This window comes from Aulonocara sp. 'chitande type north' Nkhata Bay, linkage group LG5 (assembly GCF_057382095.1).
Source record: "Aulonocara sp. 'chitande type north' Nkhata Bay isolate Kocher_YH1m ecotype deep benthic linkage group LG5, A_spYH_male_GT1.1, whole genome shotgun sequence".
NCBI lineage: Eukaryota > Metazoa > Chordata > Actinopteri > Cichliformes > Cichlidae > Aulonocara > Aulonocara sp. 'chitande type north' Nkhata Bay.
Genome location: NC_141348.1, coordinates 22334167 through 22349027, shown reverse-complemented (window position 1 = coordinate 22349027; position 14861 = coordinate 22334167). Strand labels below are relative to the sequence as shown.

General features: G+C 40.5%; 1 protein-coding gene across 2 annotated transcripts in view; it reads right to left on the bottom strand.

Annotated features, from left to right (window-relative positions):
- The window catches only part of lrp1aa (low density lipoprotein receptor-related protein 1Aa), a 102003-nt gene extending 94800 nt beyond the window's left edge, over positions 1 to 7203 (bottom strand). For both annotated transcript variants that reach the window (XM_086292174.1, XM_086292175.1), the window contains exon 1: positions 6591 to 7203. In XM_086292174.1, coding sequence (XP_086148300.1) covers positions 6591 to 6687 — 97 coding nt within the window. In that variant the 5' untranslated portion in view covers positions 6688 to 7203. The remainder of the gene's footprint in view (positions 1 to 6590) is intronic.
- Positions 7204 to 14861: the final 7658 nt, after the last annotated feature.

Genomic DNA, 14861 nt, shown 5'->3' with positions numbered 1-14861 from the left:
AGGAATTGCTACATAAATAATCTCCCAGTTGACTGCTATATTTCCTCAGGCTTGTTTCTCCACTACAGACCAGGTCAGGAGATTTTTTTAAAAATATTTTTTTACCTCAGAGTCAAGGCTACTGTCTGCTCTTTTTTTTTTGCAATTAGGCCTATGTTGAGGTTATTGTTATTTACATTTTGCATTAGAAGTTTGTAAATGAATCTAAATCACAGTGCTATGAATTATAACCTCGGTGCTGGTGCGTCTGGGCCTGTGGCTCAGCGCTCATTGTTTGAACCCGAGTTAGGAAGAGTTTGCTGGCATGAAGCCGGAGGACTCTTATTACATTGTGGAGCCTAGATACAAACTGTGATGTATCAGCAAAGGCTGGAGAAAAGGATGAGGTCTGTTTGTGTAGACCTCTGGATGCGTGTCCACTCTATCCCGGAATAAATGGATGTCAGTGAAAAACAATGTTTCTAGGAAAGGCCTTAATGGATGTTAATAAATATATTTGTTAGAGGCCTAGTGCTAAAAAAAAGAAAAAAAAAGACTACATATTGGTTATATCTGCTGGTGCAACCAAGACTGGGAACATTTCGAACAAATAAAGACATTTCCCCTGGGGCTGGAGCTGAAATTCAACAATGTTTACAACAGGAAAATAAAGCAATTTATCTAGCAAACTGATAAAAGAAATAAATTCACAAATTCTGCCTTATGCTGGGACAATCTATCACATTGCCTCCCTCGTGCTTTACGAAATCTGAAACTTGGTAAAGAGAAAAGAAAATGAGAGAAGGTCACAGCTTGAGTCATTAATATAACAGACATCCTTTCAGACTGACGCCCGAGGAGTGAGTTTACCTCATGTTTGCTATCGGTGATAAAAGGGTCCCAGCAAATCCTACAGCCTGACCATGGCACTGCCTCGCATCAGCATGACGTGGTTGTTGTTGACGTTGATGAATAATGCACATTACACACCTATAAAGCACGACAGCTTCTTTGCAAATCTGGCAAAACCCTTCAAACTGGACTCATTACACAATATTTAAGCACCTTTGTGTCACCATTTTTGGGTTTTTTTGTTGTTTTATCATGACAATTGGGTTGTTATGAAAGGTTAGTCATCCACTTCTTATGAAAACTGTTTCTCTCTCACACACACACACACTTAGACTAATATTTTATTTTGTTGAATTTTCAAGGCAGCCTGATTACTTACGTAGCCCACTCCTACATGTGCTCGCATCTAGCAGCAGATAACACGGCTTTCCACTAAGTGTTGCAATAATAAAGGAGTTACATACTTCGATGCAATAATAGTATTTCAAACAAGTACCAGGGGGAATCAGTGCCACAACATTAAGAGCGCTGCAGGTTTAGAGTTTTATTAAAAGAGAAAAATATTAAGGCTATAATACGGCCAAAAGCTGCGTTTGATTTAAAGTGCACTTTCTAATACTATTAAAAAAAATGCTGTTTAACCTGAGAGGATGAGAAAAATGAAGAAGAAGACAGCAAGGCAGTAAGTCAGTGAGAGGCGGCTGGGCTGTGTGGGCACTGCAATGTGTGTCTGTGTGCGTGCGAACTCGACGGTGGGGAGAGAAGAGAGCAAGGAAGTGCAGTTCAAATCAGCGTATCAATACTGCAGGAAATGAAAACTAAAACTCTTTCAAGTCTGGTATGGAAAAATCAATAATTTGACAAAGTAGCTGCGGCAGTAGATGTGAAGTTAATTGTCTTTGCCCTGGTACATATCGGGGGAAGGTGTACTGATGAGTTTTACACATGAGACTACAAGTATAACACAAGAGTGAAATGACTGTCTTTGTCATAGCTATACTTTTATCTACAGGCCATCTTTGGATTTAAAGCTACTACTCAAAGCAGATCCAACATCAGAGTGGTCTTCTTTGCCCCAGAAAAAAAGTCCTCCTCACTTTGACTCAGATTGAAAAATTGAAAATCAGATTTTCTTTGTTTTTGATGTTGCAGACTGAGACTTTACTGATTTGGGTCGCTCTCACTGTGCTGTTTCCTAAAGCTCTACAAATCAACCTACCTGCTTGGCAAAAAACTGCAGATTACAAAAAACAAACCTCAGAAAACTGCCAACTAACTACTGGACGCGGTCGAGAATTTATCTGCAGAAACAGACAAATTGTTCCCTTAGGAGTTGGTGAATAGCCAAACAGGCTTGCACACGGGTGTAAATCTTAAGACCAGATAGCAAAAAAACATAAAAGCAGAATAAACATCTGTGTTTCACCACTTTGCTCCTAAAAAAACAAAACAAGTGCAGTAAATAAGCAGATATGTGAATTTATAAAAAAATAACAGGCTGCATAGCCTGAGCCTAGCCTTCACATCAAATACGATTAGGAATATTTGCAGGTGGTTGCAAACACCGGAGCCAAATTTCAACTGGACACTGACTCACAATCCTGAACACTATGTTAGGTCAACTATGGAGCTCTCTGCAGCTCATCGCTACTGCCCCAAAATCCTGTTCTCTCCTGAAACACGTTGAAGCGCGCTCATCCTTCTCTTCTTCTAACTGTCATTAGAAGGTTTTGTAGTATTACTTTGTACTCGCTTTTGGTCTTAATGCAGGAGTATTTCTGCTATTGTTTCTAAAGAGAGGTGACCTGTGAATAAGACTAACATTTTCCAGGGATTATATTTCATCTGAGGTACAAATCAAAGGATCCTGACATGAGATGGACTGGTATTTTAACTAAGCTTCAATTCATACGCAGTTTCTTAAAATATCATCACCTTCACATACAGTACGGTGACGGTTGTTAAGTCATTTGCTGGCTAATGTGTTGCGAATGTAAAGAAATGTCATGATCATTACATCCCAAGAGCAACTTTCCGCTCTGTCGCCTCTGTGCAGCATCTTCAGTCCTTAAATAGCTCCATATAGATAGCATATCTCAATCAGTGGGTCACAAGCCTAAAGTGGGTCACAGGACTGCTCTAAAAAGTGTACGTGTACCCAGAGCCGAGTGGCTAGAAAGACGTTGCAATTTCAAAGATTTTGACAGTGTACCGCCTAATTATGAAGATTTTGTACACAACCAGCTGGTAGCATTGTAGTCTATATTTACCTATTGAGTATAAGTGAGCTTCAGGAGACGGCTATATTAACTTTAAATAAAGACTAGTGTTGGCAAAACTTCTGCAGCTGGAAAAAGAACCTGTCAAAGTGCCAAAAACTGCAGTTCCTCTAACAGCCACTTGAGGCTGGCTCCAAAACAAGTCAGTCAAATAGACTCTAATGCACAATGGGCATCATCACTCTGAATGGCATGTTTGCACACAGGCATCTGCAGCCATAGGTGTCTGCTATACCTCACCTCCATTGTATTGAAACCACTACGATGGACCTCTCATCACAATCTGTCCAACTATTTTGTGCTTGGTTATAGTGAAATTGCACTATTTTATCAGTATGCTGCTTAGCATTGATATTGCTTTATTGTTACACTACTTAAAAATTCTAGGGAACACATTACCTAGGCTACTTCTGTGCTCACATTTAATACTGCTGCTGCTGGCACCTCATGGCATTGCATTTATACTCTGAATCAGGTCGCCTAGCATCAACTACAGCAGCTTATTTGAAACGAAGGACGGCGAATGACCTTCATTTTGTTTGCACTAAGAAATGCTGCTGCCTGCGAGCTACAATCACCAATAAAATGTTCTTCAGTATTTTTTTTCTATATATCTTTAAAAATATTGTTATTACAGATGTCCTCAGAATATCACAATAGAATTATGAGGCTATATCCCCCACCCCTAAATGTGACCAGCTACCATTGTTCTGGTCACGGTCTACTAGCATCTATAAGAGTTAAAGATAAAAAAAAAAAACGGCAAGATTTTGTAAGTGATGCAATGATGTGAATGAGCTTTATGTAACCACCTGATTGTTTTCCCCTGGTTAAGCTCCTCATTCATCCAGCTGGAGTAGCTTTGAAAGTATTTTCAGAAACAAATGAACTGATCTGACCTAGAAATTTATATAAGACTTCTATATATGTCTCATCTGCTGTTTGCATTAGCTGCTGCGCTTAAATGTTTTAGGGTAAGATAAGGTCAACAGCTGTGAAGCTCTCACAAACCTACTCTGTATTCTATACAGTTGTAAACAATAAGCCTTTTGGCCCTATGCTGTCATTGTCATGGGAGTAGCACCCGGCTATCAGCCAAATGCCGGGGCAGTTCTTAGGCCTCCACCAAATGTTGCAGCACAGAGATGCACAGAGGGGAACTGCCAGGATAATCGCTGCATCGTGAGTTCATTAAGAAGGAAGGAACCCGTGCCACTTTCATCATCAAGGAAGAAAAGCAGTAAAAGAAATTATCAAAAGTTGAAGAGACTGATCTTAAGGCACCGCTTCTGCTTTGTCATTTTCTGAACAAAATATTTATCGTTGAAAGCCTGGGGCGGGGTTTGGGGGGAAACTGTCTATTTGTAAGAGGCCAGTGATCTCTTTCTAGAGTGAAATCACTTTCATAGACCGAAGTGATGGGAATTCTTTCATTAGGGCCCTTTCCACTGGGCCTCCAATTAGCAGAGCTCTCTGAACAAGCTGAGACTGTTCATGGAGGTCTCTTCTGGGAAACAAAGAGCAATTTAGACCCAATTAAACTTGGGGTTTGTTGGTACCCAGAGCCTTTTACACTGACTACAGTGTATGAGAAAAAAAGAAAGAAAGAAAAACCTTTATGGAAAAAAAGGAAGAAGACTTTGATGTCAAGTCGGGGGGGGGAGGGGGGGTTTACTAGTAGCATGTGTAACTGAAGGGGCCCTAAAAAATAAAAGCCATTTAACTACGTTAGAAAGAAGGCAATGTAGTGAAGAAATCTTCCAAATGCATGAGTTACAATTAGAGACTATTTGGTAAATCTCACAGTCAGTCTAACCAATAAATTGTAATGAAACACCTCATCTGTAAACAAATTAGAATCTTTGCTCACAGATGCCGTCGAGCACAGCAGGCTCTGCATCTCAGTGGATTTTTAGGAAAAACTCAGGTTTGGTGATCTCCTCTGTTCCACTGCACTGGTCTGACTCATCAAATGAAGGGAAGGAAAAAAAAGACTCAGAGGGAAGAAGATTTTGCTAAAACAATCACTGTGAATTGAGGCAGAAGCTGTTTGTTTTAAACGCTTAAATGCAGGCTCTCAAGTCTCTCTCAACTTACAGGTGATTGCAGGCTATCGATCTCCAAGGTGGTGTTTTTATGCGGGGGATTGTGCTCCTTAAGAACCTCACCGCACTGGGCTGCCAAGTGAGATGAGATGACTTCAAAAAGACACAGGGAGCCATTTGTGGCTCGATGAATAATCTCAAAATGCAGCTTGGGATTTGAATCCAAGTCTTGCTGAATTTAATGACACTGTGAATTCAGGACCTCCGATTAGCCCTGCTGACCCTGGTGACATCCCCCTCAAAAATTACAGGAAATTAAATTTTAAAAAGCTGTGTTTGAAGAACAAGCTTATAGATTTACTTTCCACCTGCAGAGATTTTAAGAAGTCTGTCAGCAAATCTTTGTCTTTGAATGAATACTTGTTTCCTGTCTTACACAAAAACAGGAACCCTGAGTGGGACTGTGAAGCTTAATAGTTTCCAGAAGTTGTTCCAGTGTGTGTGTGTGTGTGTGTGTGTGTGTGTGTGTGTGTGTGTGTTCATAAAGTCCGGGGGGGGGGGGGGTACAGCAGAGGCGTTTAGAGCTGCTCACTGTCTACCTGCAGATCACAATATGACTGTCGGCATTTCGGGGGCACAGATACGCAACAAACTGAATAATGGCACCGACACACAGCAACAGTGCACAGCGTTACGCATGCCTGTTGATGGCAGCACATCCTCGGAGCTTAAAGATGCAGAAAAAAACCAAGTGTGCAGTGATGGACACGAACGGGTCCTCTGCTCTTAATAAAGCACGATCCAGCCACGGATGGGACAAAAGTGTGGCAGTGCGGTTTGACTGAGGGGTAGCTCGGCTGCTGTCATCGCATCAGCGCTCTCGGGGAAAACTGTTGAACGTGAACTGACTGAAGTCGAGACACATCAGATAGGCTCGATTACAGCGCGGCAGAGGTGCTCACAGCTCTCTTCTTTTTTAATGAGACGTAGTACTATCATAGCTTAAAAAAAACGCCTCAGACTGCAGGTCGACACATTTTTCTAATGAAGGTATCGACACGTAAACATGAGCTTTGAGCTCTTATCGGGGCCTATGCTGGGATGCGAGCGCCTGAATCAAGTGAAGGGTGGCGGGGTGCTGATGGAGGGTTTGGAGGTGGGGTGCTGTGACATTGCAACATTCACACGCTTCACCGGGACACAGTAACAAAAGACCGCTTTAATTGTCTCGCCTAGGTTTCATCCCCTCCACGTTGCTCCGCTCAGTGGGGGCAGGCATTCCCCCTTCCACCGGGTGCAGTGTACTCTCATTGCAACGCAGGCACAGAGCAAAATAAATCCCGCACTAATCACTGTGCACACATCACCTAACGGCTATAGATCTTTTGAGCAATTGGCACAACACTCTGGGTAACATTCAATCAGCTCTGCTTACCATCAATGGCCCTGGCTGGAGCGATTACTTCCAAATTGTGTATGAATCCCAAGAAAAGCAATCCTGTTGCCAGCATGTTGGCCGCGATGCGCAACATTGTAGCCTATCTTGGAAGAATATTACTCATCAATCGCTTCTTGCTCCTGTCAAAAGCTGGAGGTTGCAGAGCAGACAGGCGACGACGTGTAACCGTGTGCCCCGGCGGGGATGCTCCTTGCTGGAAATCCGCTGTCTGGGTGCGCAGTGAGTGCTGACAGGGCTGCTGCTTGCTGTCTGCCCACACTCGGAGAATAAGTCTTCCAGACTTGTCCAGGCAAAAAGCCGAGGCTTTCTCCCAGCCCGGGTTGCCTAAGGGGTCCTCGGATGCATGGAGAGCCCTGCCACAAAGGCTAGCAGGCTGAATTGAGCATCAAGCTAGCCCGGCTTGTAGGCGAGATGAAGGAGCTCGCTGGCGCCTGTAATCATGCAGCTGTCCGCCTTTTGTTCTCCCTGCCCCGATGGAGAAGAAGTCACAGGGGGGGAATAAGAAGTGGATCAAATGTTCCTCTCCTCCCCGCCACCTCTGCTGCTGCTGGCCACAGATTGAGCCTGAAGCCCGGAGCCCAGTCAGTCAGCGGTCTGAGTGACGTCGCAACATCAGGGGGCTCAGCTGGCCCTCCCCTCTCCCCTCTCCCTCCAGCACCACCCCGACACCCCCACCACCACCACCATTCACCTCCTTCAAATTAGGCTCACTCATGTAAACTCGCAAACTGCAGTTGCTACCACGGTAGGGATTCTCAGTCCACCTTATTAAACGGATTTGACATTTAGATTGTGACATAAAAAAACACCCGATCGTTCCAGTATTGTCGTTATTTTCAAGTACTTTGCAACTTCATCGGGATTTGACGTTGATTTGATCTGAATTTTCGCAATAATATTGGAAGTTGCGGTCAATCCTTAACAAATGTATTGAACAAGCCACCCAGTTGAAGCTTTATGCCGCGGCTGCCCTAAATTTGTCAGTACTGCTAATTACCTAAATCATTTTTATGTTTCTGTAATGCTTAATCCACCAGCATGTAGGCTCCTTAATTCAAAATGACATTTTTAATGCTAAACTTTAATTATTGTCGTTATCCACGAAAATTCAAATGTACTGTTTTACAAAAAAGATGAAAAGCAGAATAGTATTATTTCATTTAAGATGCCAAATTCATTACTGAACAGGATATGTAGTTTAGGTGTTTGAATGTTTTGGTTGATTAACAACATTAAGTCAGTTTCATTACTGAACAGGATATGTAGTTTTGGCGTTTGAATGTTATGTTGATTAACAACATTAAGTCAGTTTGCTATTTGCCCAATAAAAATCTTTAGTTTTAAACAAGTTTCTGACAGATTTCTAATATTTGTGCTTTCATATTTTTATGACTGGTGGTCTAATAAATTTGCTAAGCACAGCAAACAATTTGCATCTTGATAGGGCCCAATGACTTGCAGATTTTCAGACCCCCAAGCCAGCTACCTTCTGGATGCAGCCTTCACAGAACTAAGTTTAACGACATTTGAAGAAGACCCCACATGACCCCATAAACCTATTATGATGCACATAGTCTTGAAATCACGACTTTGAAGGACATGATCCTTGAAATGGAATGACGTTTTAGTGGAAGAATGCTTTACTCAAGAATCAGAGCCATACTTTTTAGTGATGTGTGTGGCCATGACTGGTATCTGATGCTTGCTTTCTGCCTTCAACAGGGTTCAACAGTACCCATGAAAAAGCTTCTTACTGTGATAATGAGGAGAAAGTCACGTAATGTGTTAGAAAATAGTGTGCAGAGGCATAATTACCACAGCAACCATTTTACTATTTAAAAAAGGTAACCAAAAAGTAACCAATCGTAGACAAAGCTGACACACTAACGGTTTTGTAAGCTGTGAACTGCCTAGTATGGAGGGAAACACCCATCTGTACATCAAAAAATGTGTGGGGATTTTTTTTTTTACCCTGAATGATGACAGCTGATGTTGTTGGGATGCTAAACCAGCCTACAAGAACCTCTATCCAAAACGACAGCCAGGCGGCGGACACGAGGGTTTCCTTGGCTTTGTCTTAATTTAAGGTTTTCAAGATATGGAGAAGCTCATCCTGTCTATTTTGAGGCTGCTGCTTTCTCCACTGATACTCCAGCACATCGAGAAATGTTCGGAGAACTGATGATATTTTGGATCATTACCATCGCTTTACATTCATCAAGTACAAACTGCTTACTTGAACATGTTAGGCAATAGGTTTACTTGGATCATTTAACAAAAGCAACACCCTGAAATTTAGACTTAAGCAGTGAATCATTTCAACATTTGTGGCTCAGCAGAGAGCAGACTTTGTCTTAACACAAACGTTCTTCATTTACAAACAGATTGCTGGGATTATTGTCTGACATATGTTGAACTGCTCTTTAAAATATATAAAGTAAGGCCTGCAGCCTCTATTAAGAACCCTTCTAACTTCATTGTTTTTTTTAAAAAAAAATCATGCAAACAGCTTGTAAGACACTGGCTATATGTTAATGGTTTACTTCCTCTTTATTAAAACAAGTCATTCGTGGTCACAGTCCTACTGACGCTGATATCTGATGAGTCAAAGTTTTATTCTCGTTAACCCTGATTATGTTTGTTGTGACTGTATTTTGGTTTTAAATTCTGTGACTTTTTACATATTTAATTTAATCCCAACTACAGTGTAAAATTCATTTACAAAAAAAAGTGGCACAATCATGCAGAATTGGAAGAAACACAAGACCAGGTGTGGAGTCTTTAGACTGAGCCTTAATAATAACTATGTTTTTATAGGTTGTGCATGCTCCTGACAGCACAAATGAATCTGGCTTTTACTTACGCATCCCCAGTGTGTGTGCACCAGTTTAGAGCAACAATATCAAGTGACCTCTAGAATCTATCTGTGAAATGCTGTGCAGCACTGACACCTAGAGGGTCTACAGTGCAAGATTATCTAAAGCCAAAGAACAAAAGGTCTTTTGTGTCAGTGGAAAAAAAAAAGAGAGAAGAAGACTGTATTTAAAATACTACCAAAGTGACGCATAGCTTTAAGTATTCTGTTCTGTGTCAGCAGTCCCCCCAAGACTCTTACAAGGATAAGAAAATAAATGAGTTGCAAGCGTGACCACAAAGAATATCCAGCAAAACACTTGACCGAGATGTTTCTGAAAGAGAGAATGTTAATACCACTTGTGCTTTTAACCTCAGTCTTTTCTTGATTTCAGGGTCATTATATTTGCTGAAGCCAAACCTTTCAGGAAGAGTTATGAGCAACGAGGTTTGTTTTTAAATAAAACTGAAATTTTCATTTACAGTTAGTGTTAAACAAGCTATTATTTGGTGTTAATTCAATCAGGAATTCCACATTTTTCACCCAGATCGTCCTCTTATAGCTGTTTAAATGCTTTATTTAGTGCATGCAGCATAGCTAACAGTATAACAGCGCCACATACCAGTTCTTACCTTATCTAATGCTGTGTTTGAGTCCAAAGATGTCCTCATACCAAATGCTTTTGTGCAGTGCTTACATAACTAAAACCAGACATTCACTGAAAAAGCATGGAATGACAGAGAGGGAAAAAGACTTGAGATATATTTACAAAAAAAACATGTAGTCTTTAGAAAATTCACACACACAAACCTCAGACATGTACGTGTGATAAATACAGCCATTTTACATCATTCTGCAACCACCTTGTCCCACGATGGCACATTTTTCCCAGTTTATGGAGCTTAGTAACAGTGCAAATGTTTGTCTGAACCCTTTTTGAATTTTTTTTTGTGAATGTATTTTCACAGCCACTGGGCTCCCCGGACGAAAGAAAGAAAGAAAGAAAGAAAGAAAGAAAGAAAGAAAGAAAGAAAGAAAGAAAGAAAGAAAGAAAGAAAGAAAGAAAGAAAGAAAGAAAGAAAGAAAGAAAGGAATGAGTGCATCAAGGTGAGGTTGGGATGCTTTGGAGATGTAGAGAGTAGGGATAGTGGATATTTTGGAGTAGATATATATGGATCTGCCAAGCAGAAAGAAAAGAGAAAAACCACAGAGATTCCTGGATATAGTGAAGGACGACGTGCAGAGTTAGTGTGACAGAGGAGGATTGATGGGGTGAGAGGGAAAGGGCGCAGCAAAAAGATGATTTTGTCCTCATTTTTAATTAGACTATACTTAAACTCTTGAGATATTAGTTGCTGTGTAATGATTTTGCTCAGTTTTCTAAAGTTCTCTAAAAGGTGATCATGTTTTAATTCACTTTTGTGTTTCCCTTTTCTCTTCTTTTTTTGCTCTTTCTTGTTAATCAGCTCTGGAAAACATACTCAAGTGAAACTAATGAAACAAGGGAAAATCAGTCTTGGAGTGAGCTGTCACATCACCTACTTGCAGCATTGTTTGTGCATGTAAACATATAACCCACACATTGCAAAATTATAGCAAGCGTGTTGACCCGTAACACTGCTTCCTTTGCTCTCAAAAAGGCTCTTTATGGGGGAAATGTTGAGGTATCAGTTGCTGTTTTTCAATTTATACCAGCAGATGGAAGCATAACACAGGTGGCATGCTTGCCTGTAGAGTCCACAGCGCTCACAGACATCACTTTCATGTTACCCTCAGCCCTGTGTGTGGTAAAAGCAACGACTAGACTAAATTACTGTTTTTGGTTTAACTATTTTTGAGCAGGAATTAATGAATGAAATCTAAAAACAACAGTAAAATAGGAAAAAGTAATCAAGAATATGCTGCTATTAACACATCGCTCATGATTTCTTTCCATAATTCCCTCTAACCCTTCTCTTGACCTTGTAGAAGTCTCATGTGTTACTTGTCAGATTTAGATCCATCTCTGGGGATCTTCACTTTTTCTCCTCTAATCAGTTTTAATGCATTATATGTGTGACAGCGAAACAAATGGAGAAACACATTAGAGATCTGCTCTAACAGCTAACAGTAATATTTATCCCTGCAGCAATCCTAAAGTGACTCCGATGCTGTGCATATATACACCCACGCATCTTTCACCATAATGACATTTTGCTCAGCACTTCCCTTTCTACCTGTAGCTCCAGTATATTCTGTATCTCTGCACCGATCGTGTGATCGTGGCTCAAGAGTTGGGAGTTTGCCTTGTAATCGGAAGGTTCGGCTCGGACAGTCTCGATCGTTGTGTCCTTCACCTACTGGTGTTGGCCAGAAGGGCCGATGGTTCACACATATGGTTCTTACACACACACTGGACTTTCTGGACTTTGGTTTTGCACAACACTGGTCACTATATTCTTCATTTCCGGTTAATACTTGTACAGCTGCTGTTATTGTGTATATATTTATTTATATTTAGATTTCTTCATACATTCTTATATAGTTCTATATTGTGTATTGTGTATTTTGTTGTACAGTTATTTTATTTTCAACTTTAATTTATATATTTATCTTTATCTTATTCTTCCCAGTTAAATTTACCCTTCATTCTAATTTGTGTTGTACAGTTATTTCATTTTTAACCTTAAATTTATATTTTATTCCTTCCTAGTTAAATTTACCCTTTTTAATTTTTCATATTTATTTCCTATCTTATTCATAGCCTTTTCCTTTTTTGTTCTCTTTAGGTCACGAGCAGTTGTCCAAGCATTTCACTACATATCGTACTGTGTATGACTGTGTACGTGACAAATAAAATTTGAATTTGAATTTGAATTTGAATTTGAATTTGATATGGCAGCCTCGCCTCTGTCAGTCTGCCCCAGAGCAGCCGTGGCTACAACTGGCCTCCACCAGTGTGTGAATGGGTGGATGACTGGATGTGTAAAGTGCTTTGGGGTCCCTAGGGGGGACTAGTAAAAGCGCTATACAAATACAGGCCATTTACCATTTACCATTACCACCATCATATTGTAAAACACCATGCTTCTGAGTCCTGCACATGATAGGCTATATCAGGATTGGAAGCACTTGTTTCTCTTGGTCTAGTTGCCAGTAAAGCCATCATAGCCTGTAGCTTTTCTTGGTTGATGTTTTTGACATGCTTTAATTTCCCAGCCACCCTTCAAAGGATAGTTGGATGGATGAAGCAACTGCAACTGTGCATGTGAAGTAAAGTGTCCACACTGTGCAGTGGGAAAACATCTCTTCTCCTTACAAAATGTATCTGATGTGAGTGACACTGAATTACCGTATTAATGGAAACACTAACCTGTGGAGAACTCTCTGAGAGCTGTGCTGGGCTTCTGGTATGTCTTTTTCCGTTGCACATTTTATTGATGAAGTAAGTGAAAACGCCATTCATCTGCTCTGTGTCATGAGCAAGGAACAAGGATTTTGTGCGTCATTCTTTCATCCTCAAACTAAGGCTCTTGGTGCACCTACGCCCAGTTTACTGCAGCTGTGGTGAAAGCCAGGGTGAAGCGCAGAGCGGAGGAGGCAGTCTGTACTTGCTCCCCTCCAGCATGTTAATGTTAAGATGTTGGATTATTATTTTTTCCAAAACTGATGAATAAAGTATGGATTGATTTTAGGATTTCACGTCAATATCTGTTTTGTGTTTTTTAAAACTTGGAGCGTTTTTTAACTTTCCTTCATACGCGCACACGCAAATGGAGACGGGGATGCATCAGTCTCTGAAGTAGATCATCACTCATCTTCTACTCACCCATCCCTCCTCCCTTCACTGATGCTCTCTCCCTCCCCTCCCTTGCTTTGGAGCCAGATGGATTACCTCATCAATCAAAGTTCCTAGAATCACATCTTGTGCATGTGTGCGTCTGTGCATGTTTGTGTGTGCGCGTGCATGCGCATGTGTCCCAACACTACAGTGTCTTCATTTTAAGGAAGAGAGAGAGAAAAAAGATATTTAAAGAAATTTTCTGTCTCATTCACTTCATCTGCTTATACACAGGGAGCAGCTCATTTTCTTCATGCATGAAAGCCTGTTTGAGCTGACAAAATGACACAATCAAAATAATGTGAGTGCTCTTGTTTGTAGGTGGGACAAGGGCTTTTAATTTGACAAGTGTACGTAGAATTCCAAAGCTGAGCAGTGAAATATGGCCTGATTTCTGTAAACAACCAGAGAAGACAAGATTATGCAGTATTATTTGAATGTATTTTTAAGTTTTAAATACTTCAAAACTGTGAAGATTTTTGCAATACACAATCAAAATGCAATTAACTTGATTAGAAGAATCTAGCCCATTTCCCCTTTCTATTCCGTGCTATGCATTAAAAGTCAGACCCGCCCTTTTAATGTTAGTCTACAGTGATACAAGTGTAGCTAAGTCAAAAACGACCCCTTGTTTTATGTCCTCTAACCTACGAGAGGAAGTTCTACAATGTTGTACAGTCTGTGTATTTTTTTTCCCCTCCTCGAAAGAAACAATTATGGAGCGGGCAACGCTGATAACACCTAAGGAATTTGAGGCATGCACAAACAGCCCTTCCCCCATCCGCTTAGCTCAATCTCTCCCCTTCCCCCTTCCCTCATCCCCTTCTCTCCTTTCCTCCCACTCCATCATCAGGCTTTCTTTCTGCCTCTTTACACTCAGAATCTGTTCACATTACTTGCAGCTGGGACTTGGGGTTAAAAAAAAAATCAAATCAAGAGAAACAAAAATAAATCGTGCAACATTTAGATTGTGGTGTCATGACAGTGAGCCCAATGTTTATGCATGTTAACACCAAATAGGTTCTCAGTGATAATCTGTTAATTACATCCTCAGATGGTGAGTTTTGAAATGTTGTTAAACTGATGTGTACCAATCAAGCAATATGGCTAATTATTAAAAAATCTATACTTTTTATTTGTATTAAGTAAGTAAGCAAGTAAGTACATTTTTTATATAGTACCTTTTTAGATAAGGCTCAGAAAGTCTTTCACAACAACAATCAGCAAAACAAAACAAGTAATCATGAACTCGAGAGGAAAAGGAATCCAGAATTTAAAAAAATATAGACGTATATATATATATATATATATATATATATATATATATATATATATATATATATATATATATATATATATATATATATATATATATATATATGCGAGTGGCTCCAGCAGATCCCGGGATTAACATCGGAGATCTCTGTCCAGAAGAGCGCAGTCCTGGGAACAGCTAAGATACTGCGCAGGACCCTCAAGCTCCCAGGCCTCTGGTAGAGGACCCGAGCTTGAAGGATAAACCGCCCGCAGGGGCGTGCTGGGTGTTTTTTTATATATGTAGTATATACATTGG